Genomic DNA, 18,381 nt, shown 5'->3' on the forward strand with positions numbered 1-18,381 from the left:
GAGTCACGGAGTAACAATGTATGAATGGAATGCCAGCTTATAAAACGACAAGTTCCGAAGCTTAAATATGCGAAAAAGAAGACATGGACGAGACCCTTAGTGTTGTTGTTTTGAGCATTTGTCAAGTTCTGGTGTACATATGCTTCAATAATTGCAAATGCAAAGGAGGTCCACTTATTCTAAGAGCTTTGAGCTAGCTTTTATGTCATGGTCTTTTTTTTTTTTTTGAAACAAGCTTTTATGTCATGGTCTTATCAATGCATTAATTTAAACCTGTGACTCTACCGGCCGATTGGCGAGGCACGGCCCACAGCACGGCGTGGTGGCTCTATGTCATGCCACCAAATTCATGGGGCATTTGATGATCGGTTACTATCAATTCTGTTGACAAATCTCTAGTTAAAACTGAAATTGTACATTTATTGTATGTCACAACGAGATTTATATTATAACGAAAGAATTCCAGTTAAAAGCCTTGAAGAAAGGAGAAAAGTGTTGTACATTTATTGTATGTCACAACTCACAACACCCTCTAAAACAAGAGGCAAATGTTGAGGAAGCTAACAAGGTAATAAGATATGATCACACAAAATAGGGATTATATATGCTTCCTAAAAAAATATTAAAGAAAAATTTGCTAAAATCTGCAGAAAAAAAGAAACTTATAATCTCACTAACGTTTACCTTTCCTAATAAATTAACAAGGAAAAAAAAAAATCAAAAAAGAATTTGTTCACAAAATCTCAGCTGTCACTTGTACCTTCAACATAACATCTCTTTTCAATAGCAACTTTTTTGAGAGGAGCATGTAGCAGCGCGCCCTTGAGAAGTAGACAAGACCATGTCGTAGAGCCCACATATTAACCATGATGTGCAGCTTGCTACAGTCAAAATTGATCTCTTGAGGGTTGAAGCTATCTTCTTGTCATATGATACATCCTACAAAAAGTGAAATTAGTTTCAGAAACCAAACCTAACAGAAATTTGCCTGCTTTCCCTTGTGCTTTTGGAACAAGGGAGATGGGGTTGGAAGAGGGGAAAGTAAGTGAAGATAAATTCCATCATGCCTTGCACGGTTGCACCGTGAAACATAACTGACAAAACCCAATCAAATCAAAATTGGATCAACCTTGGGATATCACAATATCACATTCCACGGCATATGTAATACATACAGGAGAATACATAGTGAATGTTATCTCCAGGTAGAATTAACTTATTACGTTAGTAGTAACAAAATTATTTGCCACTATTGATGATACACAACTTTGTATTCTTCAAATTTATGAATGAACCAAATTATGCACAAGACTACCTATAATACCTAACTGACCCAACTAAAACTGGACCTTACCTGAAAATGAGCTGACCCGAACCATACCCGAAACTATACTACGTATAACCCAAAGCTGACCCAGAATGACCCAAACCCAATCCAAGAATTGACACAAACCCAAACCAAATGACCGTAAGCATCTGCTGCTATAGTGCACTATAATTTACTAAGATTCTACCAATCAGAGATCAAATATAGTTCTTCAGCTGCACCAAATGGATCTATAACAACAACAAAAATGATGATGAAGAAGAACAATTATGCAGGAATTGCTTGTATAAAATTAATGGTGTTCCTTTAAGTTGCTACAAAGAATGCTCCCCAACTCCTATGGTATACAACCTTATTCTTTCAGCTGTTGGCTTCAACAGAGATGCAAATCCTAACAAATATTTGGTACATCATTTGTAAGATTTGCAAAGGATTGAAAATTGATCTAAATATCTGGATTTCTAAGATAATATGCAGAATAATGAAGTCATTAACGGAACTATCCAGAAAGACATGCAGAGGCACCACTTTTCTCTTCATATGTCTATACAACATGATATAGATTGAAGTTTCAATCTCCAAAACATAGATATAGTAACTAACAACAGAGCTGAAGTTTACAGCATTAAATGCTGCTAAAGCTATTCTGAAACCACATTTCCCTAGCGGTTAAGTACATGGAAAGGGGGTTAAAAAAACAAACAGGCATAAGTTTGTAGATAATACACAGCTTATGCTCCCGGTTAATTTTCTTTAATAATACCAAACTTCCATGCTCTTTTAATTTCTTTTATTATGAATTAATGTGCTATTGAAGATGATGTACATTCTTCTGTTTTAAATTGTATATTCTTTTGGGAGCATGGTGTGTATCATGCTTTGAGTGAAGGATGTAATTTGTACCAGGTAGACATCAGCTGAGCATATAAATGTTAAACCCACCAAGAAAATACCACATCAATGTATAAAATAAAAGATACAAGTTAACCTAACTTAGCCACACAAACCTTATATATCTGCTTGTTAATTTTGTTGGACCTGCCGGTGGATTTGTGCAATCCAGTCTACATAGCCACTTGTCCCAGCCGTCTGATCCTCAATAAGATTTGACAGAAGGTAAAACCCTTCTTTGGGCTGTTCACCTTGCCTTACAAGATGACAAAGCTGATAGTAAGCAGGATCATTCTCTCTCAGCTTCTTAAGTAGCCCCATTAGCCTCTTTGACATTGCATTGTCACTCTCATTAAGGTTAACCTGATAATCAGTGCAAATATGAAAGGCCATCAGTGTTTACTTAGTTCTGAATTATTATTAGCAGATTACAACTAGCAACACAGCAGCATAGAATTTTCAATTCAAGCGACAAAGTCAAAGAGCCATTGACAGAAACATGGATTCACCACAGAGCCAAGTGCCTACAAATTACAACGGAGCAACCAGTATACACCACAAAAAGCAATTAAGCCAAAACGATTGGGGATATAGAATATGACGAGGCATGTGTTAACCACAAGAAGCAATACCACATTTGATGCAAAATAATTTATGGATCACACAAAAACTCAGAATCTATTTTTTTCAGAATTGTCTTAAATTAAGTCCGACAATTTGAGGCAGCATCCTCATCCTCATCCACATCCAATAATCAATTCAAAACCCTGATTTTTAAACCTGATAAAGGTAAAGTCTTGTCAATCATACCCACGTGAATCAAATGGGTTAATTTGACTAATTTTTTATTTTTTTTTTCCAGCCGTCTTCATGAGTGAAATCAGTATAACTAAATGGCATTAATTTAGACCCAACACTCACACAAATTCCCAAGGATTTCTCTATAGCAGCTTTGCAAACCTCAGTCAGAATCATCTGCATGGCAACATGTAGAATACCATTATCACTTCTGAAATTATTTTCTCTAATTTCAACCTGAGCTCAGTTCTAATAATGAAGCACATGAAAATTGACGATTATGTGTGCAGACATTGTTGTTGGTTAAAAAGTGTTAGACACAACTAGCAATGCAGGACACATGTACGTATCTAGGCCAACCAGGAGTTGAAATTGAACATTTTATGAAAACTATGCATTGTCTATTCGAATCTTTTTGGTTCGTTGTTCATTAACTCAAAACGTCATACACAATTCTATAGCCAACTACGAAGATCAAGCACAAATGAGACTAAAACATCAAAAACAATCCGAGAGAAAAGTTTGCCAGATACAACAGAACTAAGCAATAGTAAAAGAAAGTACCTGTGAAAGATCGGAAGCAAAATCTATATTTAAACTTGCAGCCAAATCTGGAGGAAACATTCTACCAATCCAAATAACAAGGCGTAAACCATCATCAAAGATATAAAGTCCTCGAGGATCCAAGCTTTCTGCTGTCAGAGGTACGCGTTTTTCAACATCCTTGAGGTCTGCGGCTGGAGAAGATGCCTAAAGAAAAGACACAAATCAAAGGACTTAGATATTTGACCATATCAACATCATTATGCAATTTCTTAATGTTTGCAAATTGCCTGAAAATACCTTTAATAGAAACTCGTCCACGCGAATCAAGCTAGGATACAAAAATTTTAACAGACTTTTAACAGGCAAAGTCATCATTATTGAACCAACTGCACAGCGCTCATCTAGTTGCGCATCTGCATGCCCTCCACGAAGAGGCATTGACTTACAAAGAGCTAAACCATACAAAGCCAAATACTTCAATGATTCTGGATAGATCATCCTTCCAGCCAGCCGATGCTGTACTGCATACAGATTGCGATATTCTTTGAGAGACTTTACAATCTTCATTTGCACATAAGATCGTGCATCTTCCAGCTTACTGGATAATGTTTTCTCAATTGCTGCGAAGAAAATTCATGTTTAGCGAATCATACCCCAGGAAAATAAAAGACATTTTCAATGTTTGTTAGGCAAACAGAAACATAAAGGAAAAAAAAAAGCATTTTAAATTACCTAACCGTCCAAGCACTGAAACAATAGCACCAGTATCAGCTCTTCGATACATCTCTCCCAGATCAGCAACCACTGGTGCAGCAGCTGTGTGTACTCTAATGCGTCTTTCTCCACATGATGCAGTATATCTAGAACTTGTCAAGGAAAAAAACACCATAATCTTTAACAACCCAACCCCCCCCCCCCCCCCCTCCCCCACACACACACACAAAAAAAAAACACACACACACACACAGACACAAGACAAGATGCAAACTGAAGCCTTAATATGCAGAGTTTTCTAGTATAAGATGTGAAGACACTACTTCCATAATGGAGGTATCAGGCAGGCTGCTAGAGTTAGTTTCATATTATAAGAAGAGCCCGTTCCCAAAATGTGCTCACACACACCCATGAAAGTTGACAAAAAACATCTAAAACCACAGATTGAAAGATTTAAGGATACAACAATGCAACTTGGAAGTACACGGTCTGAGTCGTCAGTAATGTCTCTTCTAGGCCTAATTGCATGGCAAAAGCTTTATCACAGTCCACAGCAGGAAGCGCTATCAAATCTGTGGACCTCAACATGAAGTTGCCATGATAAGAATTGAATTTTACACCTGCATTTAAGATTTTAATCAGATTGTGAATATCAAGTCAAAGATCAGAAAAAGTAATATAAGTACGCAGGAATTGACAAGGCATGTAAAATTATAAATTTTAGATTGACCTTTGCCACATCTTATGCGCATAACAGCCTCCCAAGCAGTCTCTCTTGTGAGATCTCTAGCCAATTCATGTCTCAACTTGTCTCCGTGCACAGTTGACTTAAAATTTGGATAGTAGTACACTTGACCGCCAGTGTACTTGGAAAGTGTTCCTACAAGGGAGATGAGAGGTTAGCTTTCACATACAACATATCTATGATGCTGATAGCTGATTTCATTTTCAGGGAAACATTCCCATGACATCAAATGAAACAAAGTCAAATTAAAAAAAAAAGAAAATATAGAAACAGAAGAATATCATAAACGATTCATATTTCAAAAAGCAATTATTATGCAGTTTAGTAAATAAAAGAGGCATATTTGTGTTGTTTTCTATACATTAAAGTTAAGAGTTGAGATATAGTCATTAAAAGCTACATGGCAATTTAGGGGAACAAACTATATACAATGACACATTGATACATTTATGTTCCCAATCGAGAGCAACTCATACCTAATGAAGCTATATCTGTGTACTTGTCACTAAACGCATAAACATTAACTCCTATCTGGTACTTTGTACAATCAGCCGCCATTTGTTTATAAAATGGATCTTCGGGTACTCTCAAGGAAGCTTCTTTATCAGTTCCATATACCCGAGGGTCATCACCTCGTAATCTCAATCGGCCAACTCCAATAGAGGGCAGTGTATTTTGGAATATCAACAATTTACCCCCAAGTTGATTCTGTAAGCAAGTAAATTTTTTTAATGTAACTATACAGTTTTAGAAAAAAGTGATATAAGAGCATACAATTTTCAAATGAGAGAAACAAATTATTGAAGTAAAAAAGAACAGCATACCATGACCATGTATGCAGCTTTAAGAGCTGGACCAAAAGCAGATTCTACATTCATAGTGTCTTGAAACATGGAAGGTAAGCTATCTAGGAACGATTCCACAACATTTCTTGATTCAGAAAGGTTCACTAGTAGATCATCTGGTAAAGGGACAAATATATCATCCACATCTGAGACTACCATCATTTGTGGTTGTGTCAAAGTAGACTGGAAACAGTAGGAGGGCAAGAATTAGCAAAAAAGACAATTGAAAAAGAAAAAAAAAGAACCTTTTCCAGAGCTTAAATCACTATTAATAACATCTACTTGCCTTCATGTTGTAGAAGTGTATGGTACTATCAAATGTTATGAAACCAATTTGTGTTCGAGGGGACCCTGGTAGTTCATCCAGACAAGACTTAATAGTCTGAGCAACAACCTGCAAGATACAGACACATCAACCCATTAACCACAAATGCAAGCATTGAATACTGCAGAAGAAAAGTTTCATATTATTTGATAGGTAGAGATAAGAAAATTTTGCAAGATATTTGGTTAAACATGAGAAAAATGACCACAGCACACACGTTAAAAAAACAAGCCCATGGTAATTTCCCCTTTTATCCCCCTCCCTTTCTCTCCTTCATTTTTATCTGAATTAATATTTTATTCCAGCTCCGAATCCATCTGCTCCCCTCTCTTTTTGGGCATCTTGTGCAACCACCATTAAAATAATCCACTATGGCAATCCACTTTTCAAATTGATCAAATCCCTAACCTGTTGTCCCAATTTCATTTCAAACAAAAGAAATGGGCCTTAACTCTCAATATACTACATTTTAGTCAGAATTTCCAACAACCAGGCAAGTCAATTATAAACTTCAACAAAACCCTGAATGCTGCTTCACTATCTAACTTCATCGCATTCAACTCTTTTTTTTCATTGACACCGGAGACTAATAATTGATATAATTAATAATTTATAAGAAGCAGCTGTACAGAAAGGAAAAGGCAAATGACGACGAAAATCAAAAGTAAACAACAAAATCATTTAAGGACCAGGGAAAGAGAAATAACATTATGAAGCACGTAAGGCAAATCGAAAAATAAGCTATTTCCCTTGTTCTATCTGTTTACCTCGAGCATACCACTCCTAACTGCTGAAACTGACACATCGATGAGGAAAAAGTAGAGAGGCGGCATAGGTGCTCGCACCATGTATTCAGTTGGTGCAACAAATTCAACACTGCCTCTGATAAGTTCAGGGCGTTGGTCTGCATCAACTCTTCTGCCAGTGGCATCTAGGGGGGCAACATAATCGCCAGGGACTACACAAAAACAGCAAAATGCTAGCGTCAATCTCTTGGCAAGGTCTGGCAGCACAATCTTGAACGAACACATTTTGGTGTATGAAAGTATTGATCTATTCACTGACTGTAAAAGCAAGTGCTCCACACAAGAATAACACAATCGAAAGCGCTTTTCCCCCCCACAAAAAATTAATAAAAAACAAATATGTTTTGCCCCATCGCATAATGATCAACAATATCATAGGTAATTCAACAAAAAAATTGCTACAGTACAAATACTAAGGAAAGAGCATTCAGTGTCAGTTTAAGAAAAATCTTTGCAAGCTAAAAAGGCCCTATTAAAAGAAAGAAAGAATCATGAAGGTCAACAGTACAACTAGAGAGGAACATCAAGATCTAAGCCAGTGCACAGCATTATAAAAATTGTGAAAATAGCAATCCAATAGTTGTCTTACCATCATTAAGCAAGGCGCACATGTTACAACGCCACTTTCTTCCACCATCTGTGAATGTAACATAAGGATTTACATATGTGCGACATCTTCTACAGCGAATAATACCTGCCGAACCAAAATTTAAGATGGGCACTTCCTCCTAAAAACAGATAGGGAAATCCATGTTAAGCATATAGCAAGCACAGTATCTGACATGTAAAACTTGAAATAGAACTATCAGCATAGATACTAACCCCTTCAGAAGCTTCGGCAAGTGGAGATACAACAGCTCCAAGTGGTAAATGCCACCTTGATGCAAGCGAGTGAGAATTTGGTATAGCACTAGTAGTAAGGCGCATGTATTTAGGGCTACAATTCAGTGTCATCTCACTGTAGACAGTTGGCTCCACATCCCCCTTCAGTGGCCGTGGCAATGCTTTAACATCAAGTCCAGGATCCATTGACCCAGGAACAGTGCCCAGTGAAAGAGAGTTGAAATCCTCTACTAAACCTTGCATAGTACTTGTCGGAGGAGCAGAAAAGTGTTGTTGCATTGGCATACCAGGTTGTGAGGGAGGCTGGCCAAAGGCAGGCTGCTGTGCAAAGTGAGCGGGAGATGATAATGGTGGAGCCTGAGCATAAGGTTGCGGAGGAGATGCTGAAGGCGGTGCCTGACCGTAGGGTTGAGGAGGTGCCTGACCGAAGGGTTGAGGAGGTGCCTGACCGTAGGGTTGAGGAGGTGCCTGACCATAGGGTTGAGGAGGTGCCTGACCGTAGGGCTGAGAAGGTGCCTGAGCATAAGGTTGAGGAGGAGGTGTCATTTGGACAGGACGAGCTTGGGAATTGGGGCGGAAAGTAAGGGGTGGAGTTGGAGCTGGAACACCAGGACGTTGGATAGGTGGAGGCATATTAGGTACCATAGGAGCGGCCATGTTAGGCGGTCCAACAGGAGGTGAACGAATAGGAGGATTTGTCGGAGGCCCCGGATACTGCGGAGCTGAAAATTGCTGTTGATTTAATGTGGACGGAGCATGTGACGGTGGTGGTCCAGGAGGAGCAGGTCTAGTTTGATCAGTAAAACCAACAGGTGGTGGAGGCCTGAATCCAGGGACTGGAGGTCCCGCCATGGGGCCAGGTGATGCAAACGGCACTGCATTGGATGGAGCTGAGGGAGGGGGAGGTCTAACACCAGGGCCATCTGGTCTACCGGCCACAGGACCGGACGATGAAAAGGGACTCGTAGTGGGGGGAGCAGCTGCTGCAAATGGACTATTAACAGGTGGGGGACCTGGGACATTAGGACGACCTGGATTTCCAGTTGCCATCTTATTCCCTCACTTCCTTCCCCCTTCCAAGAACTACACTCCTACGAGATCAATCAACCTGATCCGAAATCGAACAACACTAACTACATCAACAACATAGTCTTCCATGTAAATTCACGTAATCAAAATTCTTCCAAACATAAAAAACCAAACCCTAGTCATCATCTAACAAAATCCCTTATCACAATTCAAAATCTAACCTAAAATTAATCTCTTAACAACAAAATTTTCAATCAATTAACAACAGAAAAGAGATAAATTTTATTCAACAACATTGCAGTTGAAAACATAATTAATTTTAAATCATCAAAATTGAAGAGAAAGCAAGGAATTTGACAATGGAGGATTCAGAGTACGCTTCAACTGAGGGGAGATAAACAGCAAAAACGTGAATTAGATCTAAAAGAGGAAAACCAAAATTAAGATCACGCCTATAATTTCAAAATCTAACCTAAAATTAATCTGATAACAGCTAAATTTCCAATTAATGAATTCAATCAACAGAATTGCAATTGACAATGAAATTTACCTGGAAATACAGAAAATTGAAGAAAAAACAGGAAAATTGGCAATTGTTGATCGATTAGTGATTGAGATCTGGAAACACCTGAATTGGTCACTGAATCAACATTGAGATCATCGAAATTGAAACGCAAAGTGATGAACAAGTGAGAAAAATTTCTAGGGCTGCTAAGTGGTAAGAGAGAAGAGAGAGAATGAAAGTTGCTGAGTTGCCCACCTTGTTTATGGTGGGATGAATCAACAGAAATTCCAAGGGTGTTAATTGAATAAAGGTCGTGAGGCAGAGTTCATATATCATGTACACTTAATATTCCTTCCGTCTCGTAATAATACGAGTATTAGTACGAGTACTATAAGTATTCAATTAGAACTAGGATTGTCAAGATTGTTGAGTCTAAAATTAATACTTCGTAAGTTAGTTTACTCCTAGATGAATACAAACTTTAATTTGTGCTAAATATTTTTAAATTTTGTAATGTAAAAAATTATGAAAATTGCATATTAATAAAATGAAAATTGCATATTAATAAAATACACATTGCTACGAATTTAACAAGACCCTAGTTGCCCTTCAAAAGAAAAAAAAAACCCCCTCTTGATAATTATTGTACATATAAGGTTAAAGGTAAGTCAAATTAGACTATTAGATTATATAAGATTATACCAGATCAGATCAACTTAGCTTAGCTCAACAAAAATAAGGTGAACTAAACAAGCCCTAAGTATCCTTTAATAAAAAAAAAATAAATAAATAAATAAAAAAAAAACCTAAGTATAGTTTTTGTTGACTATCATTTATTAATCAATTTTTTTACTTCCTACAAAAAAAAAAAAAAAGTATAGTATATTTATGATAATTCTTGTTTTTTTTTTTTTTTTTTTTTTTTTTTTTTTTTTAAAAATCGTGCATTAGGACTGTTTAATTTTGATATCCAGATTTTCAGATTGAATAATCGGGGTTTTGATCGAATCACAGGGTTTTTGTGTCGGGTCGTTGAAATTTGGATAAATTCATAAATTCAGATGCGTCCAATCCCAAAACTTGATTTCTTTTTCGAAAATGTGTCTGAAATATCCAAAATTCTATAACCGGGATCTAGCACCTAAGGGCTTGGCATCATATTAAAAAAAAACAAGAAAAGGTTTTTAATTGTCAGTTTTCAAAGTTATCATGATTTTATAAGTTTAAATAATTTTAATTCATTATGAGAAATATATCTTATACTTAAAAAAAAAAATAAAAAAAAAAATGTCAAACAAACCCTAAAATTTCAGGTTAAATCATCGTAGTTTCGGATTGGATATTGTTTAACACCCTATCGAGCATGGCTGAAGTACCCGTATTAGTTTTATTACCAGATGTTAGCATCCAAATTCATCAACTGCCAACTAACCATCTAACCCCCTAAAATCACCCAAATTTTAAAACCCCTAAACCCCCAATTTTTCCAATCAAATTTCCCACTCCTTCCTCTGTTCATCCCTTGCAAATTTCATCAATTTCTTCTCTTGTTCACTAAAACCCCACTTAACCAAATTAAATACCCAGTCTTTAATCATCAATTAAACCTACTTATTTCCCAAAAATTCAACCTTTTAATTCAGAAAATGGGAATATTATACGGGATGGTAGCTCGGGGAACGGTGATACTGGCGGAGTATACGGCGGCGTCGACAAACGCCGGCACAATTGCGCGGCAAATTCTTGATAAAACTCCTGGAAATAACGATACCCACGTGTCGTACTCTCAAGATCGTTACATCTTCCACCTTAAACGCACTGATGGTCTTTCTGTTCTTTGTATGGCCGACGACTCCCTTGGACGTATGCTTCTTTCTCTCTCTTTCGACTATAATTGCTTGAATTTTCGGAGTTTTTGTTGAATTCATTTCTGGGTATTGATTTTATGTTTTTATTTGATAGTTTACTTAAGCTAAAGTTTGGGTTTATGTTTGTTTTAGTATTTGATTATGATGATTTTTGAGGGGTTTTTTGGTGTGTTTAATCTTTGGGATTGATGATTATGTTTAATTAATTGATATTTGAGTTGAAATTTGGGAAATTTTGTTCTTAAGGTTTGAATTTGCTGGTTGATTACTATGATTAGTGAGCTGGAGCATTCTGAATAAAAACTCATGATATGTAATTGATAGGATAATTTTGTTCATACTGTTGAAAATATAGTATTGAGATGAATTGGATAAATAAAAATCTTTTCATTGTTATGTTGGTTGTATATTGGAGAAGTGAATGTATTAGGTGTTCAGGTCAATCATGTTTATGTAAGGGGTATGCAAAAACCCGAAAGCTTGAGTTAAATGTTGTTTTTTTGCCTCTTATTGTTGTGTTAGAGATAATGGTAGGTTTTCTAATTCCTTTAATTCATTTAGCTTAGTATTCCCTCTTCCCTTATAATTTGGATGTGTTCAGGTAGAATACCATTTGCATTTCTTGAAGACATACATCAAAGATTTGTGAAGACTTATGGACGTGCAGTACTGACAGCCCTAGCATACGCTATGAATGATGAATTCTCAAGGGTTCTGAACCAGCAAATGGACTACTATTCAAGTGATCCAAATGCTGACAGAATTAATCGTTTAAGAGGTGAAATGGATCAGGTTAGTTCCAGTCTGCTATTTTAATTCATCAATGGTGTTTTGATGCCCTGTCATATATACTGCTTTTTAATGTGTTTTATTGACTTGATTTGTACATAACCACCTGTTTATTTAGGTGAGGAATGTTATGGTTGAGAACATTGATAAAGTGCTAGATAGAGGTGATCGTTTGGAGCTGTTGGTTGATAAAACTGCAAACTTGCAAGGAAACACTTTTCGTTTCAGAAAGCAGGCTTGTCGTTTTAGAAGCAATGTGTGGTGGAAAAATGTTAAAATCATGTATGTACTCAAATCTATCTCTCTTTCTTTTTAGATCCGGGTGCTATCTTATTCATTTTGTGCTTTGAATTTTCTTGCTTCCATTTTTTTTACTTCTACTCTAAGAGAGAGAAAGGGGGTTGTGGGGAAGAGGGGTGGGTGGGTTGGGAGCACTCATGCTCAAATGTTTTATTGGATGATTCTTTTAAAGATAACTTAGCTACCCCTACGTCCTAAAATCACAATAGTGAAGGATAGTCAATCAATTTCTTATAATGACCCCAAATAATGTGGCCTATCATTTTGGAATAGAGAGAGTTTGTATTGCCCTTTTATTCTATCCGTGACTTTTCACTCACTAGGTGATGCTGTTCATGCTTTGCTGTACTGTTATTAGATTTGGATTATACAATCATGGATTCATGGCTGCTTAAGTGAAATTTAAGTCCTATGATCGACTTGTCCCTGTTTTTGTTTCTAGTGTTTATTAGTGATATCCTGCCCTTCAGCTATATTTGTTTTTTTGGTCATATTCCTCTCTGCTAAAGGTAATTGTATGACGATCAAGAAATGATACAATGTTTTGAATGGACTGAATCTGATACATACTGTAGGGCTCAGGCAGTTGCATGATTAATATGGTTCTTAGAATTATTCTAGAACAATACATAAATTGGACCAATGCATGCTCCATTTCAGAGGTTTCTTACTATCAATAAAAATCCTTATTTCATGCATTGCTCGATCTTGCAGAGTTGTTCTGGTATTCATTCTCCTGATCATCATATATGCTGTGCTTGCATTCATCTGCCATGGACTTGCACTACCTAGCTGTCTGAAGTGAGGACGGACAAGTCATTCATGATCATGGTGGTCGGCTGCCACACTTTTAGCTCAGTGGAACATGAGGTATCTGCTTTCTTTCTCTTTGTGATCTTTCGTAGTAGTTAATCTAATATGGATCAATATGGTGTTATCTGTACAATATTTTTGTCTTTTGTTCAATATTATAGATAAATAGGAGATTCTTTGTATTTTGGATCTTGAATCTTAATGAGGAAGAAAAGAATTGTCCTTTTGGTCTTATGTCCTTTGAATTTGATTTGCGTATTACTCACCCTAGACTCCTTCATACCATTTTCTGAAACACAAGGTTTTTTTTAGGTTGAGTCTGTTTTGATACCTCTAATTACAAGGGTATTGTTTAATGGTTTAACCACTGGAACAAAGATAAAGCATAATCTAATCGTCTAATCGAAAAGGAACAGATAAGTACAAAAACAACCTAAATTTCTAAAAATTGGGCATAAACCAATTAAGTACTTGGAAATTTTATCACCACCTTCATAAATGGTCTCATTTCTCCGGATGCCATGTCAAACATACCCAAATCTTGCCCACGGACTTCAGTTCCATATGAAGCACCCCAATATACTCTTGATTCATCATCAATAAAGTATATAGCATTCTTTTGACAACTAGGAGCCTTTGATATATGAACCGCAGTAGCATAGTTATGACCAAAAAATAACAAAAAACACTCAGATCCTCAACTTTCTCTCACGATGTTGTGCTATGACATGCTTAAAGACCTTGAAATTAATGGTACGGTAGCAAACTAGCAATCTCTGTTGTCCCAGAGGTACACATCATTATTGCCATCCTTCCCAAGACTAGACTCTCTTTGGCATAAGACTACAAGTAAATCAAATCACCTGCTAACAGCATATACATGTCTCCTTGAATCACCCTTAAACACCTCCAAATCAAATTTCCCGCTCTCACCTCTGTTCTTCCCTTGCAAATTTCATCAATTTCTTCACTTTCGCACTAACCCCACTTAACCAAATCAAACTACAATGTCTTCAATCAATTAAATCTTCTCATTTTACAAAAAATTCAACCTTTTATTTATTTATTTATTATTTCAGAAAATGAAGATATTAAACGGGATGGTAGCTCGGGGAACGGTGGTACTGGCAGAGTATATGGCGGCATCGACAAACGCCGGTACACTTCACACGGCAAAATTTGTTTTTCAGGTTTGAGTCAAATTGCTGGTTGATTACTATGATTGAAGTACTATTTGTATATATTGAAAATAAAGTAATGAAACGATTTGGGAAAAAATAAAACTTTTGGAAGATAGAGCTGAAGAATGAAGATGTAGAATCGCACAACATGATAACCTTTTATCATACATTTATACATAATGTTGCTGTTAATTCATTGCACAATATTGCGTTAATTAGTACAATATGCTATAAGAATTATAGCTGAAGATGGAAGAACTAAACACGATCTACGACCATGTTTATGACAGTAGTGGACAGTAATGGTAGATAATGAGGAAATTACACAAAGGCAAATGGTAATAACACTCTGATACTAAACATTACGAAACTCTGAACTGAGCAAGCTGAACGGCACCACACTGCAGAGATCATACTGTTTGAGGATCAATGGCACACGATCTTGTGGAGTGAAGAATCTTTTTCTTTAGGATTTTCTGTGCGCCTAGGCTTAGGATTTTCAGTGCGCCTAGGCTTAGGAAGCGACCTACCAATCCTCACAATGCAGTAATTTAAAATTTGAAGAAGTTCCTTGTAGAAAGGAATGTAGGATAGCATAAAGATTACTACAGGAAAGAAAGCAACTATGTATAGTGCAATCTTGGTCCAATGCTGCTTGGTATTAATGGTGAGAATTATAGTTGCCGCGAAGGATACCATCATCATTGATACTGAGAGGAAGAGGAGGGTCAAGCCAAGTAGCAGTCTTTGAGGAAGAGTTCTTTGAAAGTCTTTCATTCGAAATTGGGAGGTGAGTATGGTGAGAAAAATTACCACCGCTGTTAATCCGAATCCAAGAGAGAGCACGTCAGTTACTGTGAATACTAGGAATAAAGGTTGCCCTAGGAGAACTGGGAGCCCTGTATGTTCATCTGGACCTCCTGGTACTGTATACGCTGCAGCGAAGGCAACTGTGGCTATCAGAATGGTTACCACTGTACAGTGCTCTGCAGTTTGCTTCAGAAACTCTTTGGCCTTCTCACGAAGGTCTGCGTTTCTCTTGGCAAACAGTTCCCGGGCAGTCAAATTCTCCTTATTCCGGTGATTGATCAGGTAATTTGGACAAAGACTTTCCAATTTCTGCGTATACGCATAGACATATCATAAAACCCCATAGAATGAACACACAATAATATTTATAAGAACAGTAACATATAAATATGATAATTACCTCTAATAATTTCAATTCATCAGACAATTCATGGATTGGAGTTTTGATCCTTGTGTCCATAAGAACTTCTGCGGTGGTTAACTCTGTTGGACTTTTCTTTCTATTCTCACTATCTTTTCCTAGGATGGATGGCTGGTAACCTACCTTGTGCATTATTGTGTTGAATTCTTTGTCTATGGCTGTTAATTGGCCCCTCCTTGAAAGGTTTTTCTCATTAACAATTTTGAGAATAATTTCTAGGTTGCGACTCTTGATTGCAACATGGAACAAATTTTCTTGATTATGATTTAAGTAGTCCACTGCCTGGGGGTACACCTCCAGTATCTCTTCGACGATCTCAATACAACCTTTTCTAGCTGCCAAAAGCAATGGAGCTTCATCGTCGCCCTTTTGAGGATTTTCGTTTGATGACTGTGTATTATTAGTGGATTGGGTTTGACGTATATTAGGAGCAGTTGCCTCATTGGCTAGTGGCATATATGTGTTCTCCCAGGAAGTATCTTCTTCAATCAACTTCTTGGCAAGCTTTAGCGCATCCTCGTTGCCCTTCTTCAGCTTTCTGACCTCTTCTATCATGGGACATATGCACCCTAACACATCAAGTTACCAATGAGCAAATATGAAGTATATTATATAGACTTGTAAATAGCTTACAAATCTTGTACTTACAGGTTCTACCTATTGTGGAATTAATGGCTCTTTGGATCATGCCAACTTCTGCAGTTGTGTCTTGTAAATCTTGTTCATCAGTTGAAACAACTAGGAAAAAAAAAGAAGCAAACATTTCACAGGTAATACAAATGAAAAGGCCACTACAAAATAATGAACTTCAGAGTATTAACCGAGGCTATAGATCAGATGAGCTAAATATATTCTGATCTAATCGAACAGATACTCTGTATTCTTCAATACTTTACATACTTGAGTAGAAAACAGTACAGGTGAAAAAGGCGGTAGATTCTTTAAGACCAAGGATGACATTCTTGCAACAACATGGAGTATTGGATAGTTAAGATGTTTAATCAGTCCATCACTCTGTAGTATGCTGCAAAATGATTCGCTAATAAAAAGAAAAATGTGAAGACAGTGCAAAAACTTTACATACTTGAGTAGACAAGCTTCTGTAGAGGTCCTAATGTTGTTCCACTTTTGAAAGCTGTCGGACTGCGCGCAAGCATTTGTAGAGCAGTCATTTTATGAGGATCTTGTTCATGATATAGCTCTGGGTATCTCTTAGTTATGTCAAGCGCCACATCTGTAAATTACAATTTATAAATTTTTAGAGCCTCGGAACCATCTGTAAATTACAATTTACAAATTTTTAGAGCCTCGGAACCAATTAATACTATTTATAGCCGACCCCACTTATGGGATTAAGATTTTAATTAATTGATTGGAATCTATTAATACTATTTGAACAAATCCTACAAATAAAGATTGTAACATTCATATATTTTTTTTTAAAGTATGAATGTTAAGCCAGCCTAGCTCTGTAGGTCAATGCTTGAAAGTACAGGGAAGATAAGGGAACTCCCCAACTCACAAGCTAATGTAGTTGGTGGGACTCCAACTCGTGACCTCAAAGTCACAAGGGGAGTTTCCACCAAAGCTTGGTACACAGGGAGCATCAAAACTCACAAGAATAGATTATCAATCTTTAAGAAGCTTTCAAACTTACCGAATTGTCTTGTGAGGATAGCTGTGTGAAGAATGGTCAGGTTATCATTGCGTTTTAAGAAGCAGAGGCGTTCATTCGTTGTTAAACCTTTTGATTCACAATACTTCTCGACTTTATTGACAAGATAGAAGTACATACGTCTCCGGCCATAGCGGATAGCCTCAAGGAGAGGAGACTCACCCCACTGATTACTTACCTCTAGCAGTTTAGGTACTTTGTTCAACAGCTTCTCAATAAATGGAATTCCTTTGTTGGAGGTGGCTGCGTCGTGTAGTACGGTGCATCCCCAAGCATTCTTTGGTGTAGATAGTTTTCGAAAGAGCTCATCAATTGACAAATCATTATCAAAAACTATATCCAAGAGTTTAACTGCTAACTTAAAATTTTTAAGGAAACATGCCATATGAAGCACAGTTGATTTGTGTAAGGTCATATGATACAACGGACCAGCTCTAGTCTTATTGCAAAGCTCTATGACACGGTCATTTTTACTAGGGTCATTCTTAGTTTGGTTAAGTGTGTGCACTATATCTGCCATTAGCTTATTGTTTTGGGCCTTTTGGCGTCGAGCTTCAACGTCCATGACGATAGGCCAAGGAGATTGGAATTTGGAAGAGGGAAGGAAGGAAATGGGGCAACTGATCAAACCTCATGCTATGGAGTTAATTTATAGGCAACCAACTTCACACTGAATAGCATTTTTTGCAGGGTCAAAAATAAGATCTTTGTAAGTGCTAGAAAAGGAATTTTACTTTTTGAAAAAATATGTTTAAATTCTCTTTCCCATCTGTTGGAATATGACTTGAGAATCAATCGTGGCTTGGAATAGGTAAGGGGATGAATTACTTGTTTTAAGTAAGAAAGCATTGGATGGCTCAACTTCAACTAGGCATCTCTCTCAAATTAACTTGGAGTTTTTAGGTGATTCAAGTTGGAGGTGAAAGCTTGTTTTAAGCATCACGAATGCCAATTGAATCCAAGAAACCAACTTCAGTGGTTGTCCTTAACACAAGAAGTTTCTTTCCCTGGAGACAAATGATCAAGTAATGAGACTTAAGATATGCAATAATGCTTTCCAACGATAAGTCATAAGCTTAATTCGAATGAGAAACGAGGAAGTTATAGCTATTTTACTACAACAAGCTATTTGTGTTGACCTGAAGAGGTG

The 18,381-nt window shown here is 36.9% G+C and overlaps 3 protein-coding genes across 5 annotated transcripts; 1 reads left to right on the forward strand and 2 right to left on the reverse strand.

The window, feature by feature from the left end:
• Positions 1 to 460: 460 nt before the first annotated feature.
• LOC145642474 (protein transport protein SEC24 A-like) lies at positions 461 to 9,658 on the reverse strand. The gene is made up of 14 exons (XM_081693669.1): positions 9,420 to 9,658; positions 7,820 to 8,948; positions 7,587 to 7,725; positions 6,959 to 7,149; positions 6,153 to 6,260; positions 5,846 to 6,049; positions 5,498 to 5,729; positions 5,007 to 5,156; positions 4,740 to 4,896; positions 4,295 to 4,422; positions 3,860 to 4,182; positions 3,581 to 3,766; positions 2,335 to 2,581; positions 461 to 939 (listed from the first exon to the last, which is right to left on the reverse strand). The coding sequence occupies exons 2-13, from the start codon at positions 8,888 to 8,890 to the stop codon at positions 2,351 to 2,353; spliced, it is 3,120 nt and encodes a 1,039-aa protein (XP_081549795.1). The 5' UTR covers positions 8,891 to 8,948; positions 9,420 to 9,658; the 3' UTR covers positions 461 to 939; positions 2,335 to 2,350.
• Positions 9,659 to 10,801: 1,143 nt separating this feature from the next.
• On the forward strand, positions 10,802 to 14,419 carry LOC145642476 (vesicle-associated membrane protein 711-like). Of its 2 annotated transcripts, XR_014115687.1 has the most exons (5): positions 10,805 to 11,237; positions 11,844 to 12,034; positions 12,150 to 12,313; positions 13,046 to 13,201; positions 14,224 to 14,419. XR_014115687.1 is itself a non-coding variant. In XM_081693672.1 (4 exons), exons 1-4 carry the CDS (start codon positions 11,021 to 11,023, stop codon positions 13,134 to 13,136), a joined length of 663 nt encoding a protein of 220 aa, XP_081549798.1. In that variant the 5' UTR covers positions 10,802 to 11,020; the 3' UTR covers positions 13,137 to 13,367. The 2 variants fall into 2 exon arrangements, 1 of the variants encoding a protein (XP_081549798.1); XM_081693672.1 differs by lacking the exon at positions 14,224 to 14,419 and having other exon boundaries at positions 10,802 to 11,237; positions 13,046 to 13,367.
• A 77-nt stretch (positions 14,420 to 14,496) lies between these two features.
• Positions 14,497 to 17,841, reverse strand: LOC145642475 (uncharacterized). Of its 2 annotated transcripts, none has more exons than XM_081693671.1 (5): positions 17,214 to 17,841; positions 16,641 to 16,790; positions 16,214 to 16,294; positions 15,536 to 16,125; positions 14,497 to 15,444 (listed from the first exon to the last, which is right to left on the reverse strand). In XM_081693671.1, the coding sequence occupies exons 1-5, from the start codon at positions 17,794 to 17,796 to the stop codon at positions 14,752 to 14,754; spliced, it is 2,097 nt and encodes a 698-aa protein (XP_081549797.1). In that variant the 5' UTR covers positions 17,797 to 17,841; the 3' UTR covers positions 14,497 to 14,751. The 2 variants fall into 2 exon arrangements, with proteins under 2 accessions (XP_081549797.1, XP_081549796.1); XM_081693670.1 differs by having other exon boundaries at positions 14,498 to 15,444; positions 16,205 to 16,294.
• Between the last annotated feature and the right edge of the window lie 540 nt (positions 17,842 to 18,381).

Source organism: Chenopodium album, chromosome 8, assembly GCF_948465745.1.
Source record: "Chenopodium album chromosome 8, dcCheAlbu1.1, whole genome shotgun sequence".
In the NCBI taxonomy this organism is placed as follows: Eukaryota; Viridiplantae; Streptophyta; class Magnoliopsida; order Caryophyllales; family Amaranthaceae; genus Chenopodium; species Chenopodium album.